The sequence below is a fragment of the Lissotriton helveticus genome, chromosome 11 (genome assembly GCF_964261635.1).
Source record: "Lissotriton helveticus chromosome 11, aLisHel1.1, whole genome shotgun sequence".
Lineage (NCBI taxonomy): Eukaryota > Metazoa > Chordata > Amphibia > Caudata > Salamandridae > Lissotriton > Lissotriton helveticus.
Genome location: NC_136072.1, coordinates 936,948,097 through 936,970,232, shown reverse-complemented (window position 1 = coordinate 936,970,232; position 22,136 = coordinate 936,948,097). Strand labels below are relative to the sequence as shown.

Here is a 22,136-nt window from a genome sequence, read left to right as displayed (position 1 = left end):
TAGGCCGCCTTAAGGCCGCACACACTGCCACACCACATTGGCGATGAGCGGAGGGGGCCCAACCCTCGCCCGTACACCTGTGACCCCACGGAGCATTCCGCTCACTTCCGCGGTGCCTACCGCGTGTGGCCCAGCTGCTGCACCTGATCCTCTGGAGCCGGCGTGCTCCTCCCGGCTGCTGTCCTGCCTGCTGGGACGTGACCCTCCTCCCCCCTGCTGCCCTGCGAGAGGAGTGCGTGTCACCGCTGGCCATCACCGCGCCTCCGGACTGCACACGGCGACAGGTTGCCGTTCGCCACGCATCTTGCGTGGTCCGCGATACCGCCGCACCCTGCCATTCCTCACGCTTCTCGCGTGTGAAGCTGGAAAAGCACCCGGCGAAGTCTCACGCATCTCGGGTGCAGTGCGTTTTCGGCCTGCTGAGGCCTGGGGAAGCCTGCTGACGCCTGGAGGGGATATTGCTGCAGCCCTGGAGGTCTGGAAAGGGACCCTGGAGCGGCCCCGACTCTCCCACGTCTGACCAGCCGCGAGACACGTGGTGCAGACAGAAGACGCTGCGCGAGGAGGAAAAGCGGAGTGAATCCCTGCACAGGTACACGCGCTGCCGCGGCCTCACTAGGGGACTGACCAAACCAAAGGCCTACCGTCACCTTGAGTGGGAGTCGCCGCCATGGGGGACGGAGACGGCGTGGCGCCTGTCATTAACATTCCCTTCCAGCACGCTGCTGCCGGGGTTCTGCCACCATTCAGCGAAGCAGTCGACCCATCCACGGTCTCGCCACGATGGAAAATTTGGCTAGAAAGATTAGAAAATTACTTCGTGGTCACGAGGGAGACGGATGACGCAGTGAAAAGGTCCCTACTTCTCCACTACGCAGGGGACAAAATCTTTAGACTTTTCAAACATCTCCCTAACACGGGCGCAGCAGCCAGCTACGCCGCCGCTGTTGCCGCCCTCAACGGCCATTTTGATCTCCAATTGAATGTGGACTTTAAGGTATTCAAGTTGGGACAGGCGCGCCAACGGGATGGAGAGTCCATGGACCAGTTCCACACCCGCGTCAGGGAGTTGGCCAGTTCCACCGACGAGGATCAGCCAAGGGCCATAAGGAGACAACTTATTCAGGGGTGCCGGGACAAGACGTTGAGAGGCCAAATCCTACGCAAACCAGGGATTACGCTGGAAGACATCCTTATCTTGGCCAGATCCCACGAGCTCTCAGACGTCAGAGCGACGGCTATGGAACAGGCCCTGCACAAAACCCCCGTCAAGACCGAAACCATCAAAGTAGAACGCGCCGACGCCGTGCGGCCCCGGACACGTGGTCAGGCACCGAAAGAATACCGGAGAAACTCACCTCAGGCCCGCTGTGGATACTGCGGCCGTGAACCTCACGCGGCCAAGGACTGCCCGGCCCAGGGACAGAACTGTGGGAACTGTGGGATCCCAAACCACTTCGCGTCAGTCTGCCGCAGGAAGAGTCAGTCCAGGAATCCCAAGAAATCATGGACGCCCACAAAAGCCGTCCGCCAATTGTCACTGACCGACCCAGCCCCGGAGAAGACAGGCAAGCACTTACCCACGGTCTATGACGATTCGGACTCTGAAGATGAGGAGGCATACGTCGTTTCTTTTGCCCAGGAACTTAAGCAGAGACGACGGCCCCAGCCGATATGCGTGGTGCAAATGGGACAAAATTAGGTGAAAGCCATTATCGACACGGGGGCCACCGTCAATGTCATGGGACTGCAACAATTTAACAAGTTACGCCCTCGCCCCGAGGTCCTACGGTCCAAAACGAGAATCTTCGCCTATGGAGCGGATACACCACTACCTCTCAAGGGAAAAATCGTGATACCTATCCGAGCGGATGAGGCGGAAATAATGGCAACAGTCCACATCATTGACCGGGAAGCCAACACCCTGCTAAGTAGCCACACGGCAGAGGATCTAAAGCTGATAGCGTTCGCTAACCGGATACGAGCTCACCAAGTGGATGAACTGCTGGACCGTTTTCCTGAACTGTTCAAGGGACTAGGGTGCATTAAATGCGACCCCATCAAGCTCCACATTGATAAATCCGTATCCCCCACAGCTCTGCGCCACCGCCGGATACCATTCCACCTCCGCCCGCTGGTGGAGAAGGAACTTGAAAAACTTGAGAACCTTGGTGTCATCGAAAAGGTAACGGGGCCCACCCCGTGGGTCTCGCCCATGGTCATTGTCGAGAAGCCCAAGCAACCGGGCGAAATTCGCCTGTGCATTGACATGCGACTACCAAACACAGCCATCCGGAGGGAAAGACACCTAACGCCCACGATGGACGACATAGTGGCTGACGTAAACGGATCGAAATGGTTCTCTAAAATCGATCTCAATGCTGGATATCATCAATTACCCCTTGCGGAAGAGAGCCGGTTCATCACCACGTTCAGCACTCATCTCGGCCTCAGGCGTTACAAACGCCTCAACTTTGGCATATCATCAGCAGCTGAGGTGTTCCAAAACACTATCAGAGAACTCCTATCTGGGCTGCCAGGGGTCATCAATGTCAGCGACGACATTTTAATCCACTCTGCCACCGCGTCGGAACACTACAAACACCTTAGGGACGTCCTGAAGAGATTGAGCACATATGGAGCGACACTCCACAAAGACAAATGCCAATTCTTTCAATCCTCTATCGAATTCTTCGGCTACGTTTTTAACCAGGAAGGAATTCAGATTGACCCGAGGAAATCCAAATCCATTAAGGACGCCCCAGCGCCAAAGTCACCAACGGAGGTGAGAAGCTTCCTCGGGATGGCCACATACTGTGGCCGATTCATACCAGGCCTAGCCACCCGAAGCGAACCGCTACGAGCACTTACCAAAACGGATGCCACGTGGCAATGGGGCCCAAAAGAAAACGAAGCATTCCAGGGCATCAAGGACGCGCTCCTGGAGAACGCCACGCTATCCTACTTCAACCCTGAGAAGCGCACCGAGGTGATTGTCGACGCCAGCCCGGTGGGTCTGGGAGCAGTCCTGACCCAGGAGCACGAGCCCGGGCAATGGACAGCACTAGCATTTGCCAGCAAGGCCTTGACCCCAACCGAGACCAGGTACGCCCAAATCGAGCGGGAGGCCCTGGCAATCAAGTGGGCCTGCGGTCATTTTCATCTCTACTTACAAGGCCACTCATTTGTCATGGTCACAGACCACCAACCCCTAGTACCCCTCTTCAAGGGCACCGCCCCGCACCCACCACCACGCATTTAGAGGTGGGTGATTCAGCTTCAATCGTATGGAATGGAGGTGGTGTATCGACCAGGAGCCAAAAATCCGGCCGACTATCTGTCACGCCACCCACTCCCTCAAGAGCCGGCGTCCACTGATGACGACTGCGAGGAATACGCCCAGTGGGTAGCACTCACGGCCTGTCCCCAATGCATGACGATTGATGAAATCAAGGAAGCGGCCGCTGATGACAACCTGTATATGAGATCGCTGCAAGCCGTTCAGGAAGGATCCTGGGCCAACTACCTACACCCTCCCAACACCTGGACAGCAGCAGACAAAGAGGCCCTCACGAAATTCTGGCACGTCCGCCATGAACTCAGCGCCACAGAAGAAGGTGTGCTGCTAAGGGGAACACGCTTGGTGATACCACAGTGCCTCAGGTACCGAGCCACGCAGCTTGCTCATGGTGGCCACCAAGGCACCACGAAAATGAAGGCACACATGCGAGAGAAGGTGTGGTTCCCTGAACTAGAGGCCATGGTGGAGGAGTATGTGAAGAACTGCATGTCTTGCCAACTGACGAGTGATCCTGAGAGACCGGCCCCGATAATCACGGACGAAGCCTGCACGACACCGTGGACCAAAATCAGCTTAGATTTCGGGAGTTTCCCGGGAGAAGGGCACACACTGGTGGCTATCGACTCGTACTCGAAGTACCCTTTTGTTGAGAGAGTCAACTCCACGGCCTTCACACACGTGGGGCCAGCACTAGAAAAACTGTTCTCCATGTTCGGTTATCCGGAAGAGATAAAGAGCAACAATGGACCACCATCCCAGGGAGCGGAGTTCACCACCTTCCTGAAGGCCAGAGGTATCACCCACCGGCGCATCACACCTCAGTGGCCGCAAGCCAATGGAGAGGCAGAAAGATTTATGCGAACCCTCAATAAGATGTTCAGGATAGCGATGGTAGAGCAAGCCGATCCCGAACAAAGACTGCATGACTTCCTACGGGAATACCGGGGAACCCCTCACTGCACCACCCAGAGGAGCCCGTGTATCCTCATGTTCCAAGGCCAACGCAGAGATCTCCTCCCCGTTGCCCCGGGGACGGTACCGGTCTTGAACAACACGGATGAGACCCAGGAGCGGAGGCGACAAAACAATCAGCGAGCAAGCCAGCGCCGGAGAGCAACACCACGGCGATTGTGCCAGGGAGCGCAAGTAGTCATACGAAACAGACGCCCTGGAGGGAAGTTCTAGACTTTCTACGAACCGGGTCCATGGACCGTGACAGCCACGAAAGGGACCATGGTGACCGCTAGAAAGGAGGGGGAGGAAGTATCGAGGAACACCTCCTGGTAAAAGGAGATATCCCCTGGACTGAGGGTAAACCCAGAAGCTATGGACAGAACCAATGAATCACCCAGAGCCACGACACAAGAGGATGAAGGCAACTCACCAGCAGGGACCCGAGAGGTGGTGCCTGAGTCAGAAGGTGGATCCCCAGCCACGTCAACCCCCACCAGAAACACACCCCGCACCAGAGAAGGCGGCAGAGGCAACCTCCCGAGGTACAACCTGCAGCCCAATCCACCCCCAAGTCAGAAGTTAAAGGACCATGCCTGTTAGCTGAGACCCTGAAGCCGTCACCAAGGGACACGCAAGTACAGAGCATCGTATTCAGACTGTGATATATATTGGGCATCTAATGCTGGGACATTGTGAAAAAGTTTGTATAGTTGGATAGGGATGTAGTGCTGTTAGCGCTCTAGTAGACGCACGCACACGCACCGCTACATCCGCAGGCCACAGTTATCAAGGCTAGACACCCAAATGATATTTGCGCTTTCCTAATCGCGTTCATGTTCTTGAACAAAGCAATGCTCCTCTCTGGGAACTTCTCACAATATACATGCCGTAAATTAAAAATGACCCGGTTTAGTTCTCAGTGGTCACTGATATTCTCGACCATTGTGCCAGCTCATATTCCTGCTCCTTAGAATCTTCTTTTGGCTGCACTTCTCTATTCAACACTTTGAATATCTCTGTGTATTCTCCCGAGCGTATTTTTTTCCTTGTCGTCAGCATAAGGTACGGCCCAAAGGGCTTTGTTATTTTCATATATGGCAGCTTCTTATGCTTTATTTCTTTGCACTCTTTTTTGTCACTGTCTTCTCCCGAAACCTGTTTCTCGTTCCCTGTCTCCTTGCCTTGTGAAGTTATATATGTGTAGACACACCCGACTTAGACAGGACACTCTCCGTTTTATAGACTTAAATTGTCTTTATTTTATCTTTCTACAGCTTTAATCTTCTTCCCACTGCATGGAAAAATTAAAGTACCATTACATTTTTTCTGAGACTCCCTCTCATCTCTTCCACAAGTTGGAACACGTTTGATTCTTCATCAATATTTCAGATGAACGCAAGTACCTCTTAATTGTATCTATAACGTCCTTCATTTGAAAGCATAGGGCGCTTAATCTGGACAGCCCAAGCCATAAATCGAACCAACAACAATCATCTGTCCCCCTCATTGTAAAGTCACTATCAGCCTGATTCATGTACATGCCGTTTTGCATGTCCCTAATAGCGAATCATAGCGATTCGCTATTGAGGACACGCAAAACGGCATTCATGTAGGAATTGCTACTGAAATAGCGATTCCTACATGTTCTTTATTTGCGAGTAGCAATTTGCTACTCGCAAATACTCCCCATTCATTCCTATGGGCCAAGAGGCCCATAGGAATGAATGGGGATTTGCGAGTAGCAAATTGCTACTCGCAACTAAGATAGCGATTTTAAGGGTGCCAGGGGTGTCCAAAGGACGCCCTGTAGCACCCCTAAAATGCACTTTTGGACAGGTGTTGCGCACACACATGTCCAAAGGACATGTGTGTGTGCTACATGCAACTTTGAAAAATGCTTTTAAAAGCATTTTTCTGAGTTTCTGCTATTTACCGACAGGTCTGACCTGTCGGTAAATAGCGGCCCCAAATGTCCAAAATCGCTATTTTGTTTTGTGTCATGAATAGCATTTGAGGAATCTCTATTAGAGATTCCTTAAATGCCATTCCACGCAAATATGCGAATTCTTACATAGCGATTTTTGCATTTGGTATCATGAATACCAAATGCAAAAATCGCACTCGCAAAGGGCCAGAATCTGGCTCTTTGCGAGTGCAATTTACCTACATGAATCAGGCTGTATGTCTCTCAACTGGACGCACGATCCTATCATTTGGCCATACTGTAATACCGGTGTGGATAACAACTGTCCGGCATTTGGATTCACGAAGTAATTCCTTTGTACCATTGACCTGGCTGCAGGGGGTGCCAATGTTTTCCTAGTCCATACGCCTCTTTTATTATCAAGGGTGTTTCCACCTCTGATGCTGTTTCTGCGTCGGGAACGGATCGGAAACCAGACAGGTATCCTGTCTGGACAGCTCCCCACATCCGCCCTGTAATACTTACGTGTGTCATATCATGGGGAGCATGGCACAACTGAAAGACTCCGATCAGGCACAACCAAAAGACTATAACTTCCGACAAGCTTTGCGCAGAAAGAGGCGTCTTCAGTCAAAAGGCGGGCCTGGGAAATTTAATCCAACCTATCGAGCCAGGTGGCGAGAAAAAGTGGGCGGATACAGATGAAGGAAGCGCGTTGCTATTGGTGCAGCGGTATGCGGTGGGCTGGCAATTCTAGGTGCCGGATGTAAGCGGAGTTTGTGACTTTAGTCCAGACTGTGCAATCTCTTCACTTAGTTCGGAACTGGGACTGCAAGAGCCCAGCTGGCGGGAGCCTGTTGCCTGGATCCAGGTGCCCGAGACGGGTAAGCAAGCGCGAGAAGGGGCAAGGCAGCGCAACAGCAGCAAAGGCAGATACGAGATATTGCGCGAGCCTGGTTGTAGGAATGCAGTAGCGCGAGGACCAACTGCCTCCGAGGCAGACGGACAAGTGGAGTGCTTGAGGGACAACCTTAGGAGAAAAGCTCGAAAGACTGGTTGTTTTGGTGAAAGGGGGAGGTGGAACTGAGGGTCCAGAGGATTTGTTTTTTGTGTGGTGGGACAGCCTAGGCACTGAAGAGTGCGGGAAACAGACTTAAGGGGGATAACAGCGTGAGACAAACTGAGGGGAGGCGAATGTGTGAGATATTATGAGAGAAAACAGGTAGACAAAGTGGAAGAAGTGAAGTATGAAAGAGACATGTTCAAGGAGGGGAAATGAGTATGAGGCAGCCTCAGGCATGGGACCTCGGGTGACAGCCTCGGCAGCGGAGAGAATAGGAGAGAGACTGATAGAAGGGTAGTGGGTGGCAGACAGACTTAAAGGAGTAGATAATGAGAGCTGATTGGAAGGGGTTCTTCGAGAGTGGGAGACCACGCGTAGGTGTGGATGCTGGGGTGTGAAATAATCTCAGGGGAGACTAAGGAATGTTGGAGGCAGACTGGGGTTGGAAAGGTGCGAGAAAGAATGAGAGGAAATGAATGTGTGAGGGATACCGAAGTGATCCAAAGTGAGAAGAGTGAATGTGAGACCATTTAGTGAGGGGCGACTGTGGAGTGTGTGAGACATCTTCAGTCAAGGGGCTATCAGATACAGCCATATCCGAGGAAAGTGTGGAGGCAGAGTATAGGGTGTGAATAAGGCAGACTGAGAAAAGTGGGTGGCAGACATGTGTTTAGTGTGAGGGACTTTTGGAGAGGAGTGAGACAAAGGGGCATTTTAGGGATGGGTTAAAGGGCGTATGAAGGAGAGACTAAGGGCAGTGTAGTCATTTCTGGGGAGACTTGTCAGTGTAGTAGGCAGCCAGCAGTGGAGAGTGTTAAGTGCCAACTGGTGAGAGTATGAGAGATTGAGTGGCAATAGAAGGGAATAGAGTAGGGTGGTATAACAGCATTCTGAGCTTTAAAAAAATATCTACTCTAGGTAGTAGGCTTTAGTTGGCTTCAGGTGTCTAAAGGCACAGACCCAGAGAGGTAGAAGTCAGTGCGTTAATCTCTAGAGGTGTGAGTTAACATTAGATGCCTGGGGAATTCATAGGGTTTAGTGGAGTGTGCAACCGCCTGATGAATTCTGACAGGGCTGGCATGGATGGACAACACCAGAGCGCCAAAAGGAGTGTGGTACTACCTCTGACGGGACAGTATGACAGTTCTGGGGTGTATATACAGTGGTTTCAGAGAGGGAAAGTAAGACTGCCTCTCTGTTGAAATGAGGCAGCCTTGTGTGTGTGTAAGGGATTCTGAGACACAAAAGGATAGGATGCTCTCCTGTGCCTTTCATCTAAAGCGTTTTAGGTTAACTAGATTGAAGTCTTGAAGGGCCACAGATGAGCATTGCTGATAGACTGTGGAGTGGTACTTCAAGGGATGTTCTGCAATGTCGGAGTGCTGTAGACAAGGAACCATCAAAGGTGCATAAGAGAAATGTTAAATCGGTGTGTGATGGACAAGTTCCTGATAGAATCCCAAGGAGACCTTCTGTCCCGTTGAGTCTGAAATGGGTGTAGAGACTGGATTTGAAAATATAAGACAATCCAAAAGAATTATGAAAAATAATTCAAATAATGTGTATGTCTGCAAGATATCCAAAACAAACTGCAGCAGAAGGCATTTTAAAGAGATTGCGACATAGCAAGATATGCATATAATGCCATGTGCTAGTATGTGGAAAAGATCCTGTTTAGTGTCTACGAGACAGCAGGGAATAGTATAACCAGTCCACTAGACATGAAAGCATGCAGTATTGCATAAATTATTGATGGTTTAGTTGAGAGTTTGCAAGCTTGAGGCTTGCGTTTTTCTTGTTTTGGGGGCCATTGGAATACTGGACTCTCAATTGAGCAAATCAATTTGCTTAATTAGAGAGACTGACTACATAATCAACCCATTTGTTACGATCAATCTAATCAGACTATTTTCATATAAACAGCCAGAAGCCATGTTAACTATACCCTGCATCATCTGTGCAAAAGAGTTGCATCTTTTATTGGAACAAGCTTGCACATGTTGACGAAGAACTGACATTCTGTTTGTTGTCATTCTTATTGTCCTTTGGCAGTTTCATTGTTTACAATCCGCCGAATGTGTACAGATGTTCTTTTAAAGCATTTGGGTAATTTCTAACACGCAAAAGTGTCAAAATAGCTAGATTCAAACTAGAATAGTAAGATCTACTTTACAAAATGCATTTTACTAGCTTAATACATTTTCAGTTCGCGCATAATAAGTACGTCCGTGATGTATAATTTGAATCTGTATAATTCTAGCGGTCCCTATAATCAGTTGTGGGTGTCATAGAAAGCATTGCAAGAACATTCTGTAAAATACCTGTTTCTCATGTGATATTGAATAGGGAAGATGTTGCTACCATTGCAGGTAGTTCTTACGGAACAAATAAGGAAAGCCTGCTTTACAGAGACAGAACAAATTCACACCATCGTTACTTGTTGTCCTATTCACGTGTAAGATAACTCAGTGTGGCTGACAGCCAACTGCAGAAAGCTGTATGTAACCTGCAGGCCTCAGGTCGAATGCTTACGAGGCCAACGCGGCCTGTATTCCTTCCAGTGTACCATTCAATTGGAGTACCATTCAATGGGGTAATCACACCACTTTCAGGTCTAGTAGACAATTCGGTTTGTGCTATATAAATATCAGCGTAATGACAAACAAGAGATTAATAACAACCATGTTGCATCTGCATTTCTGTAAAAGACCTAGTGTCTAGTACTGCAACTTTCCCAGGAAGCTGGCAGGATGTTCAGTAATCGGTGTCAGCAGTAGCTTCAAGCTCGATGTTGGAAAAGCAATACTCTTAATGTTTGGCTGAAAGGCAAAGGAGCTGGCGCTCCGCCTTTTGCAAAATTGCATTCTTCTCATTTCTCTACGCCCCCACGCGAGTATAACGTCCAGGTGAAGGGCCTGGGGATAATCTCTTTCTCCATCATATCATCACTTCCATAATATTGGCGTCCTAGCCGGTGTTTATAGCTTATTGAGAAAATGTTGAACAATCTCACTAACATAAAAAGCAAAACAAAAAATAAATCCTGTGTTTTCGCTGTGTTGGTCCTTGACTTGTTACTTTATCTCTCACCACCTCGTTTGGTGAACTATATGCTTTGACTGTCTTACAAGTGGCTTTAGCTAAAGATTCTGAAATGGAGAAATTTTGTCTAATTCACTTGTTCATGACATCGCTTAAAGTTTCTTGCTGTGTGATGCTTGGCAAAGCTCCTAAATACATTTTTTCAGAGCAGGGTTTCCAAATTATTGCACCTTACTTTCTTAGTATCTGGTCTCACTCGTCGGTGCCCCATTCTGTGGTTTTCTTTTTCACTGGTAATGAGATTAATGAAAAATACATGGATTTAAAGAATGGGAGAAACTGTTCACCTATGCTATGCTAGTTTAGTGGCCCTTGGTGGTGGCAGTTGATTTTAAAATGCATTACAATGAACATTTTCTAAACTATTCTTTCTTTCTCTCCTCGCATAGAAAACACAAGGTTTCCCTTCTGTTGTTTTGAAGCCTGACGTGGCAGATTTCCAAAGGAGCAGCATGTCTGAGGAACTGTACTCCAGTATGGATGAGTGTACCCTCCGCAGCTTGGTAAGTCAAGCATAGTATTTTTGTGTCACAGCTACTATGCAATTTGTTGCTCAAAAATCGAAAACAATGTATATTAAGATTATTTGGATGAGCTCAGCTGGCTTTTACAAACTTGCAAAATATGGCGATTTATTTGCAGTATGTTGTTATGTCTTCTGTAATTTCATGTCATAAAACCTCTGAAACCTGCTGGTATTTCAGTTTGCTTTAGGTTTTTTGGCTGATGCGGTTATGTATCAGAGCTCGGCCCACTTGCGCCAGGACACTCCTCGGAGTAGCCACACGCTGTACAAATCGCTTATTCATTCATGTGAACACTATCTTTCCATGATTAAAATGTGTATTTTGAATATTTTTACACCTTATTCCTCGAGTGAACCTGGAATTGGTATTCAAATATTCAATCATGTACATTTCTAAATACATTTTATTCGAAATGGATACAGCTTTATACAGTCCCGTCCATACTCTATTGTCGATCATATCCCATATGGATTTTTTTAAATAAAAAAAACAATAAATTATAATTTTCATTTGGTCATTTCGTTATTTTTTTTTTAAATTTCCTCTGACATATTGATACTACCCACTTAGCTGCGACAGTCATTTACAGTCACTCATCATGCAGATTACTAGATATGCTACAAGGTGTTCCTAAAACATTTACACTGCACATTTAAAACATAGAAATTATTCAATATCATGGTCTGAGGTTCCTAGCCGCAAGTGCACACCTCTATATTCAGTGTTTCAGCAATTCACAGCTATTGGGAGCCTTCTTCAGGACGACAGACCCATTTACGTGTTGATAATTGTTTCCTGTATTTTATGATTCAGTTGTACGAACAAGATGAATGATTTGAAGTCCTATACTCTGATGACAATTTCTCCAGCTCTGCTGTTATCCTTTTTTGGGAAAAAAATCTACTTTTATTTCCTTCTTGGAGATCGTTTGTAAATAAAAAGGCCATACCTGAACATAATGCAGACATGCCTTGTGTGTCTTATTTTATAAAACGATTATCTGAACATATTTTCCGTAGCACTGTGCCCAGAGCTGAAGTTATTTTAAACAAGTTGTCACTTACAACCCATTCCGATTTTGGTTTTAAGTCTTTAGGGAAAAATTCTGCAATTACGTTAAGGCAGAACATTGATGCACTCAGACAGCTGCTCCAACAGATTAACTAGCTTCCCAGAATGTGATATGGACTTGGATCTTTCACTGATTAACACATTTGAGTGGTTCCGTTTTTCTAAAGAACGTTCATGGAAGTGGAGAAGGGCCAAAACAAAGTTTGCATACCTGTGTAGATTGAATATTGTCCAGTTTTGTTAAACACTTTGTATGCTATTAATGTATTATGTGATTGTTTTTTCTGTTTTATGATCAAGTTGCATCGTGTATCCTTGGTAGTGTTGGACAAAACTACTTTGTGCCATAGGTGAAATATGCTCTTTTTTAAAAACCTGTCTACGTTGTGAAATTGTTGTACAAAAACCACCCAAATTTGCTTTGCAGTCGTACTTTTGAAGCAGACAATTTTCACAGTGTGTGCACTTTGTGTAGTTCTTTCTGTCAAAATCAGCTGCAGGGAGAACCAATCAAACTGCTTGCATAAGAATGGGATGGTTCGTATATTTCTTACTAGATCTCGTTTCACGTGAAAGAACCACATAATTTGCCCGAAACGCACAGCTGTCAAGTAGCTGTCCTTTTTTCTTCCACAAGTGACTTTTGTGTAATTTCATTGGAATCCTTCCACAGAATAAAAATAGTTTACCCAGTAGCAATGGCAGTAGTGCAATGAAGAGTGTGAATAATTGTAGTGAATTAATAGTTCACAGAAGTGTGTGTTTTGTTTTCAAAATAGATGAATAAAGATTTATGACTCTATAATGAAATTACAATTATTTGCCAAACAAATTAAGAGTATTTGCATGCAAAATAAAAAAACATCTAAGGGCTATTGTGACTACCAGGGCATAGAGGTGACTACATGAAAGTTTAGCCATGTTCAATACAAATAATTGACTTTTGTATTTGAGACTTGGCCCACAGAACTATGATAACACGATTTCCCCCCAATAACTTACAAAATGTAACAGATGTACATTTGATTGATCAAAGTGCATTGTCCCTGTCGATCCTTTACTTGCACGCACTCTTCATTGCACTACTGCCATTGCTACTGGGTAAACTATTTTTATTCTGTGGAAGGATTCCAATGAAATTACACAAAAGTCACTTGTGGAAGAAAAAATGACAGCTACTTGACAGCTGTGCGTTTCGGGCAAATTATGTGGTTCTTTCACGTGAAACGAGATCTAGTAAGAAATATACGAACCATCCCATTCTTATGCAAGCAGTTTGATTGGTTCTCCCTGCAGCTGATTTTGACAGAAAGAACTACACAAAGTGCACACACTGTGAAAATTGTCTGCTTCAAAAGTTCGATTGCAAAGCAAATTTGGGTGGTTTTTGTACAACAATTTCACAACGTAGACAGGTTTTTAAAAAAAGAGCATATTTCACCTATGGCACAAAGTAGTTTTGTCCAACACTACCAAGGATACACGATGCAACTTGATCATGAAACAGAAAAAACAATCACATAATACATTAATAGCATACAAAGTGTTTAACAAAACTGGACAATATTCAATCTACACAGGTATGCAAACTTTGTTTTGGCCCTTCTCCACTTCCATGAACGTTCTTTAGAAAAACGGAACCACTCAAATGTGTTTATCAGTGAAAGATCCAAGTCCATATCACATTCTGGGAAGCTAGTTAATCTGTTGGAGCAGCTGTCTGAGTGCATCAATGTTCTGCCTTAACGTAATTGCAGAATTTTTCCCTAAAGACTTAAAACCAAAATCGGAATGGGTTGTAAGTGACAACTTGTTTAAAATAACTTAAGCTCTGGGCACAGTGCTACGGAAAATATGTTCAGATAATCGTTTTATAAAATAAGACACACAAGGCATGTCTGCATCATGTTCAGGTATGGCCTTTTCATTTACAAACTATCTCCAAGAAGGAAATAAAAGTAGATTTTTTTCCCCAAAAAAGGATAACAGCAGAGCTGGAGAAATTGTCATCAGAGTATAGGACTTCAAATCATTCATCAGAATCTCTTTCTATACCTGTCGTAACATCATTGTACAGTAGTTTGCAATATCTTCTGTTGGGATACCACTAAACTTTCTTGGCACAGCTATCCTTTTCTGTCACGATGACTTGATTTTGTATTGTGGTTTCATCTAGTAATAATTGCTGAAATGTCCATGATTTCGAGGAGTTTTAGCATACAGTGACGCCTATGGTTTCATTTTAGATAGCTTTTAGTAATTGCTGTGTTACAATCGTGTATTGCTATGTTTTGACGTAGGAGTTTGCTAACGGCACGAAAAGGAAAAGTATTTAAAGTGACATAGAGACAGACCTCGAATTTAAGATTTGAGTGCATCGCACTTTGTACCTACTACATACACCAGATTCCCCTTTGGTATCTGTTATGTGTCAGAAAGTGAAGTTTGTGGTCCATAATCAGGTCATATCTCTTCCTTGTGTGAAGAAAGCTTGCATAGTTGATGCCCGTGTGATACCTGATTTCTATGTGTTTGGTAAGGCTGCTTTGCAGCAGCCTGCGTTATACTTGTTCTCTATGCTAGGGAACTATGCATTGCTGATGCCTGTGTGCTCCTTGTGTGTATAATGTAAGCTTGAACATCTGATTCCTGTGAGATACCTCATTTTTGTGTATACAAAGGAAGTTTCACCACTGACGTTACGGTGGTAATAGCTCTGTGTGTGTATGTTGTATTGTAATTGCATTTATATAGCGCATACTACCCGTGACGAGGTGTCAAAGTGCTTTTTCGGCGAGTAGCATGCTATTCCAGAACCCATAAAGGATTAGTGGTGAATTAGAATAGTGAAAATATAAGTCATTTGGGTGGTGGCTCAGTTAGTCAGTTATTTGGATTGAGAATGATAGTGGTGGGAAAAAAGAGGGAAAAAGGTTTGCATTTATATAGCTCTTGCTACCCTTGATGGGGTGTTGAAGCGCTTTTTCAGCGAGTAGCTTCCTAATTCATATGGTTGTGGGGAGAGGTTGCCTAAGGTTTTAAAATATACAAACGTCAAAATGGGTGACTTTGCCAATATCTGTTTTTAGTAGTTCTAATCAAAATAGATAAAAACTTCACAGGAGAAATGAATATGAGAAAAGTTTAAATTCTTTACGAGGATTGATAAAGCCTTTGGTCTGGCATACATTTTTCGTTATTCACCAGACATAGACTTAGTAATATTTTGTTTAATTATCAATAGCACACGTACAATTCTGGTAACGGTGGTAGTGATAATAGTTGATAGTGGTGGTGGGCATGGTGGTGTTTATAATATACATGCATGACATAAAAAGTTGAATGCATGATGAAATGTACATTTGAGTGGTGAGGGAGGCCTTTTTGCATTGCAGTGCAGACATTCTTTAGAAGGCAGAATGGTACATCAAATAGCCCATAGCATGCAGTAGGAGAGAAATGTTCTTCTGGTGTGTAGCCATAGCAAGAGTACTCTTAAGTGTATTTTAAAGAACTGATAACGAAAGAAATTGTTCCTATAAGCCAAATCTCTCTGTAGCCAAACCTGAAATTGAGCTTATTCCATAGCACAGCTAAGGACTTTAAGAATCACAAAACATCCAAACCTGTTCTTGGTGTAGCAGGTTTGATATAGTGTGTTTTTTTTATTCATAGTACAGAGGTTTGATTGGGGGTGGAATTAAGACAGCTTGTGCCAGCACACTGAACTTCAATCCATCCCTATTTGTTTAAATTTATATAATTTAGGCTATAATCTATATGCTGAATTTGGGTTCCCTGTGGTTTTCAAAGTCTGTGCATTTGAAATTGTGTCTCTCAAGCCATTTTAGATCCAAGCCATTTTTGATCTCGCCTACTGGACAGCCCAAACAGTCTGGTTGCAAAAGACCGGTTGTGATTTTACAATGGGTTTACAGCCAGTCAGTTACTTATCACATTGGTTGACTTTGTCACTCATCTGCTTGCCTCTTACTCAGTGGCTTGCCTTCCTCTTCTTCTATTTGTTCCTCTATTGGATTGTACCCTCTTTACAATCATTTTAATTGGCTGACTTGTATCCTTCCACTGCTCACATTTAGGGAACTACTACTTTTTTCTTTTTCATTCAGCATTGTGCGTGTCTTTTCTCACACTTTCCCTCACGTTCTGCTTCACCCCTAATCCCCCCACCCCTTTCCTGTTTTGCTCCCCACCTCTCCGTACTGGTCTGCAAAAGGACCAGCAACTGGGATGTTTTTGTTGAGGTATGGCTAAAGAGTATGCTTTAAGGGTTGTTTTTCTTTTATCTGTTGCATCCCACATATCGCACGAAAGCACAGCTTTGGCATAAACTTTTATGTCACTGGGAGAATGGTCATCTGCTGCACTTACTCAGCTGGTGTCGGAGGCACAAGGTGTACTTAGCATGACCCTTATAGAGGCTCATAAATCTGCTCCCCGGGCCACTGCAATAGTCCAAATGGCTGCCACCTGTGAAAGGTAAATTAGGCTTCGACAAGCATTTCGGTTTACATCCTGACATTTTTAAATTCTGTTTAGTTTCCTAAGTGAAAAGTATTTGAAAAATCAACAATGACATTTATAGAGATAGAAAACATTGAATTCAATGTACAGTTTTGAGATACAATGAGATACGTTTGCTTTTCCTCAAGTATAAGAAAATGTTTTTTTCTTTTCCATGTCTTAAATTATACTTTAGAAACACTGACAAAGCCAATAGTTCAGCACTTGCATTTTAAAGGTGAGTCTTATTGGCTTTGTCAATATTTGCTGCGTTTGTAGTCTTGCTCACAACCGTCACTTTAATCCTGTGCAATCAATCACGTCCCATACCTGTCTGGTATATCCCCTCTCCGATTTCCTCTGTGTGTATCCAGCATGGTATATCCTTTTCAACCATTGCCATGCTGTTTTGTTCTACTGCCAACAATGTTATTTCCTCTGATTTTTATGTGTCTCCTACTGAAAGCATGTGCACTGGAGCCCTCCATTGTTTACCATTCGTTGGCATCATTGTCAATCAATCAATCAACTCGGATTTGTAGAACGTGGCTAATCACCCAAGAGGATATCCAGGCGCTAGGCCACTCTTCTTTGCTGCCTCCTATTTGGCCATCATCTATGGAGCATCTCTTCTTTTTCTTTATTTGGAACATAGACCAAGCACCAGATTGATTCATATTATTTGGTGTCAATTTGCAGCTCGCTCTATGATTGAGGTACTATTTAATCCCCCCTTCCCTTCTCCGTGTTGCTTCTTTGCCCTCCCACCCGCCCCTTCTCTGTGTTGCTTCTTTGCCCTCCCACCCGCCCCTTCTCTGTGTTGCTTCTTTGCCCTCCCACCTGCCCCTTCTCTGTGTTGCTTCTTTGCCCTCCCACCCGCCCCTTCTCTGTGTTGCTTCTTTGCCCTCCCACCCGCCCCTTCTCTGTGTTGCTTCTTTGCCCTCCCACCCGCCCCTCACCCGCCCCTTCTCTGTGTTGCTTCTTTGCCCTCCCACCCGCCCCTTCTCTGTGTTGCTTCTTTGCCCTCCCACCCGCCCCTTCTCTGTGTTACTTCTTTGCCCTCCCACCCGCCCCTTCTCTGTGTTGCTTCTTTGCCCTCCCACCTGTCCCTTCTCAGTGTTACTACTTCGCCCTTCCACCTACCCCTTCTCAGTGTTGCTTCTTCGACCTTCCACCTGCCCCCTCTCCGTGTTTCTTCTTCGCCCTCCCACCCGTCCCTTCTCCGTGTTGCTTCTTCCCCTCCCACCCGCCCCTTCTCTGTGTTGCTTCTTCCCCTCCCACCCGCCCCTTCTCTGTGTTGCTTCTTCCCCTCCCACCCGCCCCTTCTCTGTGTTGCTTCTTCCCCTCCCACCCGCCCCTTCTCTGTGTTGCTTCTTCCCCTCCCACCCGCCCCTTCTCTGTGTTGCTTCTTCCCCTCCCACCCGCCCCTTCTCTGTGTTGCTTCTTCCCCTCCCACCCGCCCCTTCTCTGTGTTGCTTCTTCCCCTTCTCTGTGTTGCTTCTTCCCCTCCCACCCGCCCCTTCTCTGTGTTGCTTCTTCCCCTCCCACCCGCCCCTTCTCTGTGTTGCTTCTTCCCCTCCCACCCGCCCCTTCTCTGTGTTGCTTCTTCCCCTCCCACCCGCCCCTTCTCTGTGTTGCTTCTTCCCCTCCCACCCGCCCCTTCTCTGTGTTGCTTCTTCCCCTCCCACCCGCCTCTTCCCCTCCCACCCGCCCCTTCTCTGTGTTGCTTCTTCCCCTCCCACCCGCCCCTTCTCTGTGTTGCTTCTTCCCCTCCCACCCGCCCCTTCTCTGTGTTGCTTCTTCCCCTCCCACCGCCCCTTCTCGGTGTTGCTTCTTCCCCTCCCACCCGCCCCTTCTCTGTGTTGCTTCTTCCCCACCCGCCCCTTCTCCGTGTTGCTTCTTCCCCTCCCACCCGCCCCTTCTCCGTGTTGCTTCTTCCCCTCCCACCCGCCCCTTCTCCGTGTTGCTTCTTCCCCTCCCACCCGCCCCTTCTCCGTGTTGCTTCTTCCCCTCCCACCCGCCCCTTCTCCGTGTTGCTTCTTCCCCTCCCACCCGCCCCTTCTCTGTGTTGCTTCTTCCCCTCCTCTGTGTTGCTTCTTCCCCTCCCACCCACCCCTTCTTCGTGTTGCTTCTTTCAATCCACTTCACTTAGTACCTCCATGCAATGCCACTCTACTCCGCACCATCCCACTCCACGCCACACAATGCAATTCCACCCCACAGAATGACTCTCTAATTCATACAGTGTCACTCCACCCACTCAATGCCACTCCACTCCATACAATGCAACTTCACTCCACTTTACCTCAGAATGCCACTCCACTCCAAGCCTCACAGTGCCACACAATGTCACTCCAATAAAGCCACAAGAGCTCACATAGGCGAGACATTTTGGCTTTGTCAATGCTTGTTCTATGTCCTCGTGGATTGGAAGAGATGATTTTAATCTCTACATTGCGAACATCTGTATTAAATTGAAGCCTTGACCGTAAACGTCTGATTTACCATTGAGATTAGTTATTGTTCAGTGAGCCATTAGGTAACTGGAGTTCAAATTTGGTAATTCGGCCGCTTGAAAATGTACATTTTAATACAGGTGGGCACAGAGAAGAAATGGTTTATACGTATTTCTTTTTAGACAGTGTTGCAAGATTTTTCTCATTAAGCGGTTTTGGTAAAGGCCCTTTACCTCCACATGAGGGAGACAGCGCTTCACTCGAAAGAGCCCCCTGTACCTGCAGCTCGGATAGCTGGCGTGGATCCCAGTACCAATTGAGAGTGAAGAAAAGAAAGTTGCAAGCGTCAATTAACTGGAATAATTCCTTTGTCAGCGGTTGTAACACTCCCTGTTGTTCTAGGAGAGTTTCAATCGCCATTTGTTTGCAACCCGTGTTTAATGTTTCAACTTAAAACATAGAAGTCGGGCAATCATTAATTTGAGGAGGTTACCATATACCCTTGTTTTAAGATTCCCTTCTTCAGTTGATTTCATGCTGGTGATTCCTGTAGGTATTCGGAAATGTGTCCCAAATTAGAGTTCTGAGTGCTTTGCTCAGTTAGCTTCTATGCAGAATTTCACAGCATATTTCCTGAATTTTATATGTCGTGCCCACGCTTCGCAATTGTTGGAATTAATTAAAATTAAATCTGTTTCTGGTTGACGAAGTGAGGTTGCAGCCTCCGTTTCACTGCTAATATACCAGCCAAGGCCTATTTGAGTGGGGGTTGACCTAATGACGTTTTACCAGCATGTACGATTTGAGCATATTTGTTTGTGAAATTGCTAGTGTTGCTGTTAAGAGTGCTCTTTAAAATGCAATCTAATATTGAAGACTACTGCCTTTTTTACTCAAAGCACAAAGCTAACTTTCAGTCGGAGATGGTAAGGTGTAAATTCAGGGCTATAATGTGTAGCCCCTTATAGGGAGAGCTACTGGCATCTATAGAGCTTACTCTCTAACTACGGACCTCTCTTCATCTTTCAAGTAACACACATTTTTCGTAGAAAACTGATTGATGTACCTCAAACTTATTAAAATCCAGCATTACATGGTTTGGGAGGTGTATGCGCACCTAGTGGACAAAATGATACAGCTTGCTAGGTATTTTTTTTTTTTTAAATAAAACCATATCGGTATTAAAAAAAAAAAAAGTGATTAAGAGTTGCAGGTAGGATGCAAAAAAAAGTTCAATAGCATGAGTTTTCCATTTTGTTTCTGGAGTTGGGCTTTCTTATATAAAGAAGTTGGTGGAATGGGTGATGATGGGGTGAACTATGGATCTGTGAAATGTACTATGCATGAGTGAGGATGTGCGTCTGGTTAGTTACTGAAATTCGAAAACTGAGGCTGGAGTTGGATGAGGCTACCAGCCCTTCGTAGGGTTCTTTTGCCATCATCTTATTTTTTTTTAATGTAAGTAGCGAAACTACATTTATGCCATAGTCGGAAGACCTCATTAGAAATGTAGACTCGTTCATGAGGACCCAGCACACCAAACACATGACTTTTGGAGTGCATTTCTTGCACTCGTGTGAGCCATTATGGACTGAAGGTGCGGTCCTTCAGTGTTCTTGAAATCAAGAGTTTTAGCAGTGGTACTCTGCATTTTGTGTAGTGTATTCAAAGCCTATGCTGGATGTCCTGGAGGTACATGTGGTTCCACGATTTCTGCAAAGCAACCAAATGTTTTTTTAGTTTGACCAAGTAGGGAATGAGCTGGTTACTGAAAAAGGCTTGCTTGGCCAACGAGCTGGTGTGTGCTGTTGATGAGAGAAAGAGATGCCCCCTAATGCTGAAGTGACTGACAGCTAGGTGTACTGTTTGGTATGTTGGAGTCTAAGTTGTTACTGAGTTAGTAAAGATATTTATGACTTGTTTTGTGTGCCGCTGTCCAGTATGTACAATGTTTAAAGGTCAGTCTGACTAAAAGAAAGTGGTGGAAACAGCGTCAACTGCTACTGAGCCTAATATATTTATTTTGAACTATGTGTGGCTGTGATAAAACATTTTTATACATGCCACTCACTTTTTAATCTCTGTAGGATTTGAAGGGATCAAGACCTTCTTCCTGTTTTTGAAAAGCACCATATCTGTTCTTTCAGGGCAATAATCTAGGTTTTGAGGATTAGTGTGTTAATATGATATTGTGAAGCTCAAATGTACGACTTTCTTCAGAAGAGTAGGCAGTCGAACTCTGCATATGTCGCAGGGAGAGAATTGTCATTGACATCATATGTTTATCTGTTGAGTAGTGTGTCTCCAACGAAGGAATGCACTAGTTTTTTAGTGGCAGGCCTTCCTTATGATCGTTTTGTCACGGACAATTGATTTATACTGGATGTTGGTTAAACTTTGTGTGCACCTCAACAGTCCACTCAGTTTCTGCACATCCCTCTAACTTGTGTGCTCTGTTCTTCTGACATTTTCAGTGTAAGAAATAAAGTAGTCTTAAGATGCTTCTCCTGTTTAGTTTCCTTCAGCACACTCGCCCATCTCTTCTATCAGCATCTCTCAGGCATTCTCAACCATCGAGTGCATACATTTAAACTGTGTTGTATTGAATGTCCATTACAAATTCCCCATCCTCGCTTCAGTTTTTTGGGTTTTTTATACTGACCTTACATTTCCACTCTGTTTTATTGATCTGATGTTGATCTTGGTGCATTCCGAAAAGGGCTTTCCTTCCAGCCTTTCTACAATGTTCCAGCTAAAGAAAATGGAAAGCTTAGGCCCTGCAACTAATACTTGTGGCATGCCCCCATACACGTTTATCGATTTTCATTAACAGATTTATTAGTCCTTTCCTTGTCACACTCATAAACCATTACACAGCAAAGGGGAAAGCCAGTTCACTGTAGGACCTAGGTACAGTTTGATACAAAAGAAAATGTGTCCCAACTGAGGTTATTCATATAGGGCAATACTTATAGCCAATATAGAATCCAATAAGGTAGTTAGACAACCCCAGTTCAGAAGTCAGTCGGATAGCACATTACTCAGCAAGAAAATGAGTGTACCATAAACCACAACGCAGAAAGCACCTAGTCCCATTGAAATAAACTAAAACATGTAATGACATTTGAACATATACACATAATTTACTTTTTATATACATTGGTCGCTCCAAAAAGTTAATAGTAAGTACTAGCAAAAGTGCTTCTGCATAAGT

The 22,136-nt window shown here is 45.4% G+C and overlaps 1 protein-coding gene across 4 annotated transcripts in view; it reads left to right on the top strand.

The window, feature by feature from the left end:
* Positions 1 to 6,920: 6,920 nt before the first annotated feature.
* Positions 6,921 to 22,136, top strand: part of SMTN (smoothelin) — a 1,119,422-nt gene continuing 1,104,206 nt past the window's right edge. For 2 of the 4 annotated variants that reach the window (XM_078667267.1, XM_078667268.1), the window contains exons 1-2: positions 8,468 to 8,647; positions 10,734 to 10,847. In XM_078667267.1, the coding sequence (XP_078523393.1) occupies positions 8,564 to 8,647; positions 10,734 to 10,847 (198 nt within the window). In that variant the 5' untranslated portion in view covers positions 8,468 to 8,563. Of the gene's footprint in view, positions 7,064 to 8,467; positions 8,648 to 10,733; positions 10,848 to 22,136 lie in introns of those variants that run through there. The other 2 variants (XM_078667269.1, XM_078667270.1) reach the window with 2 other exon arrangements.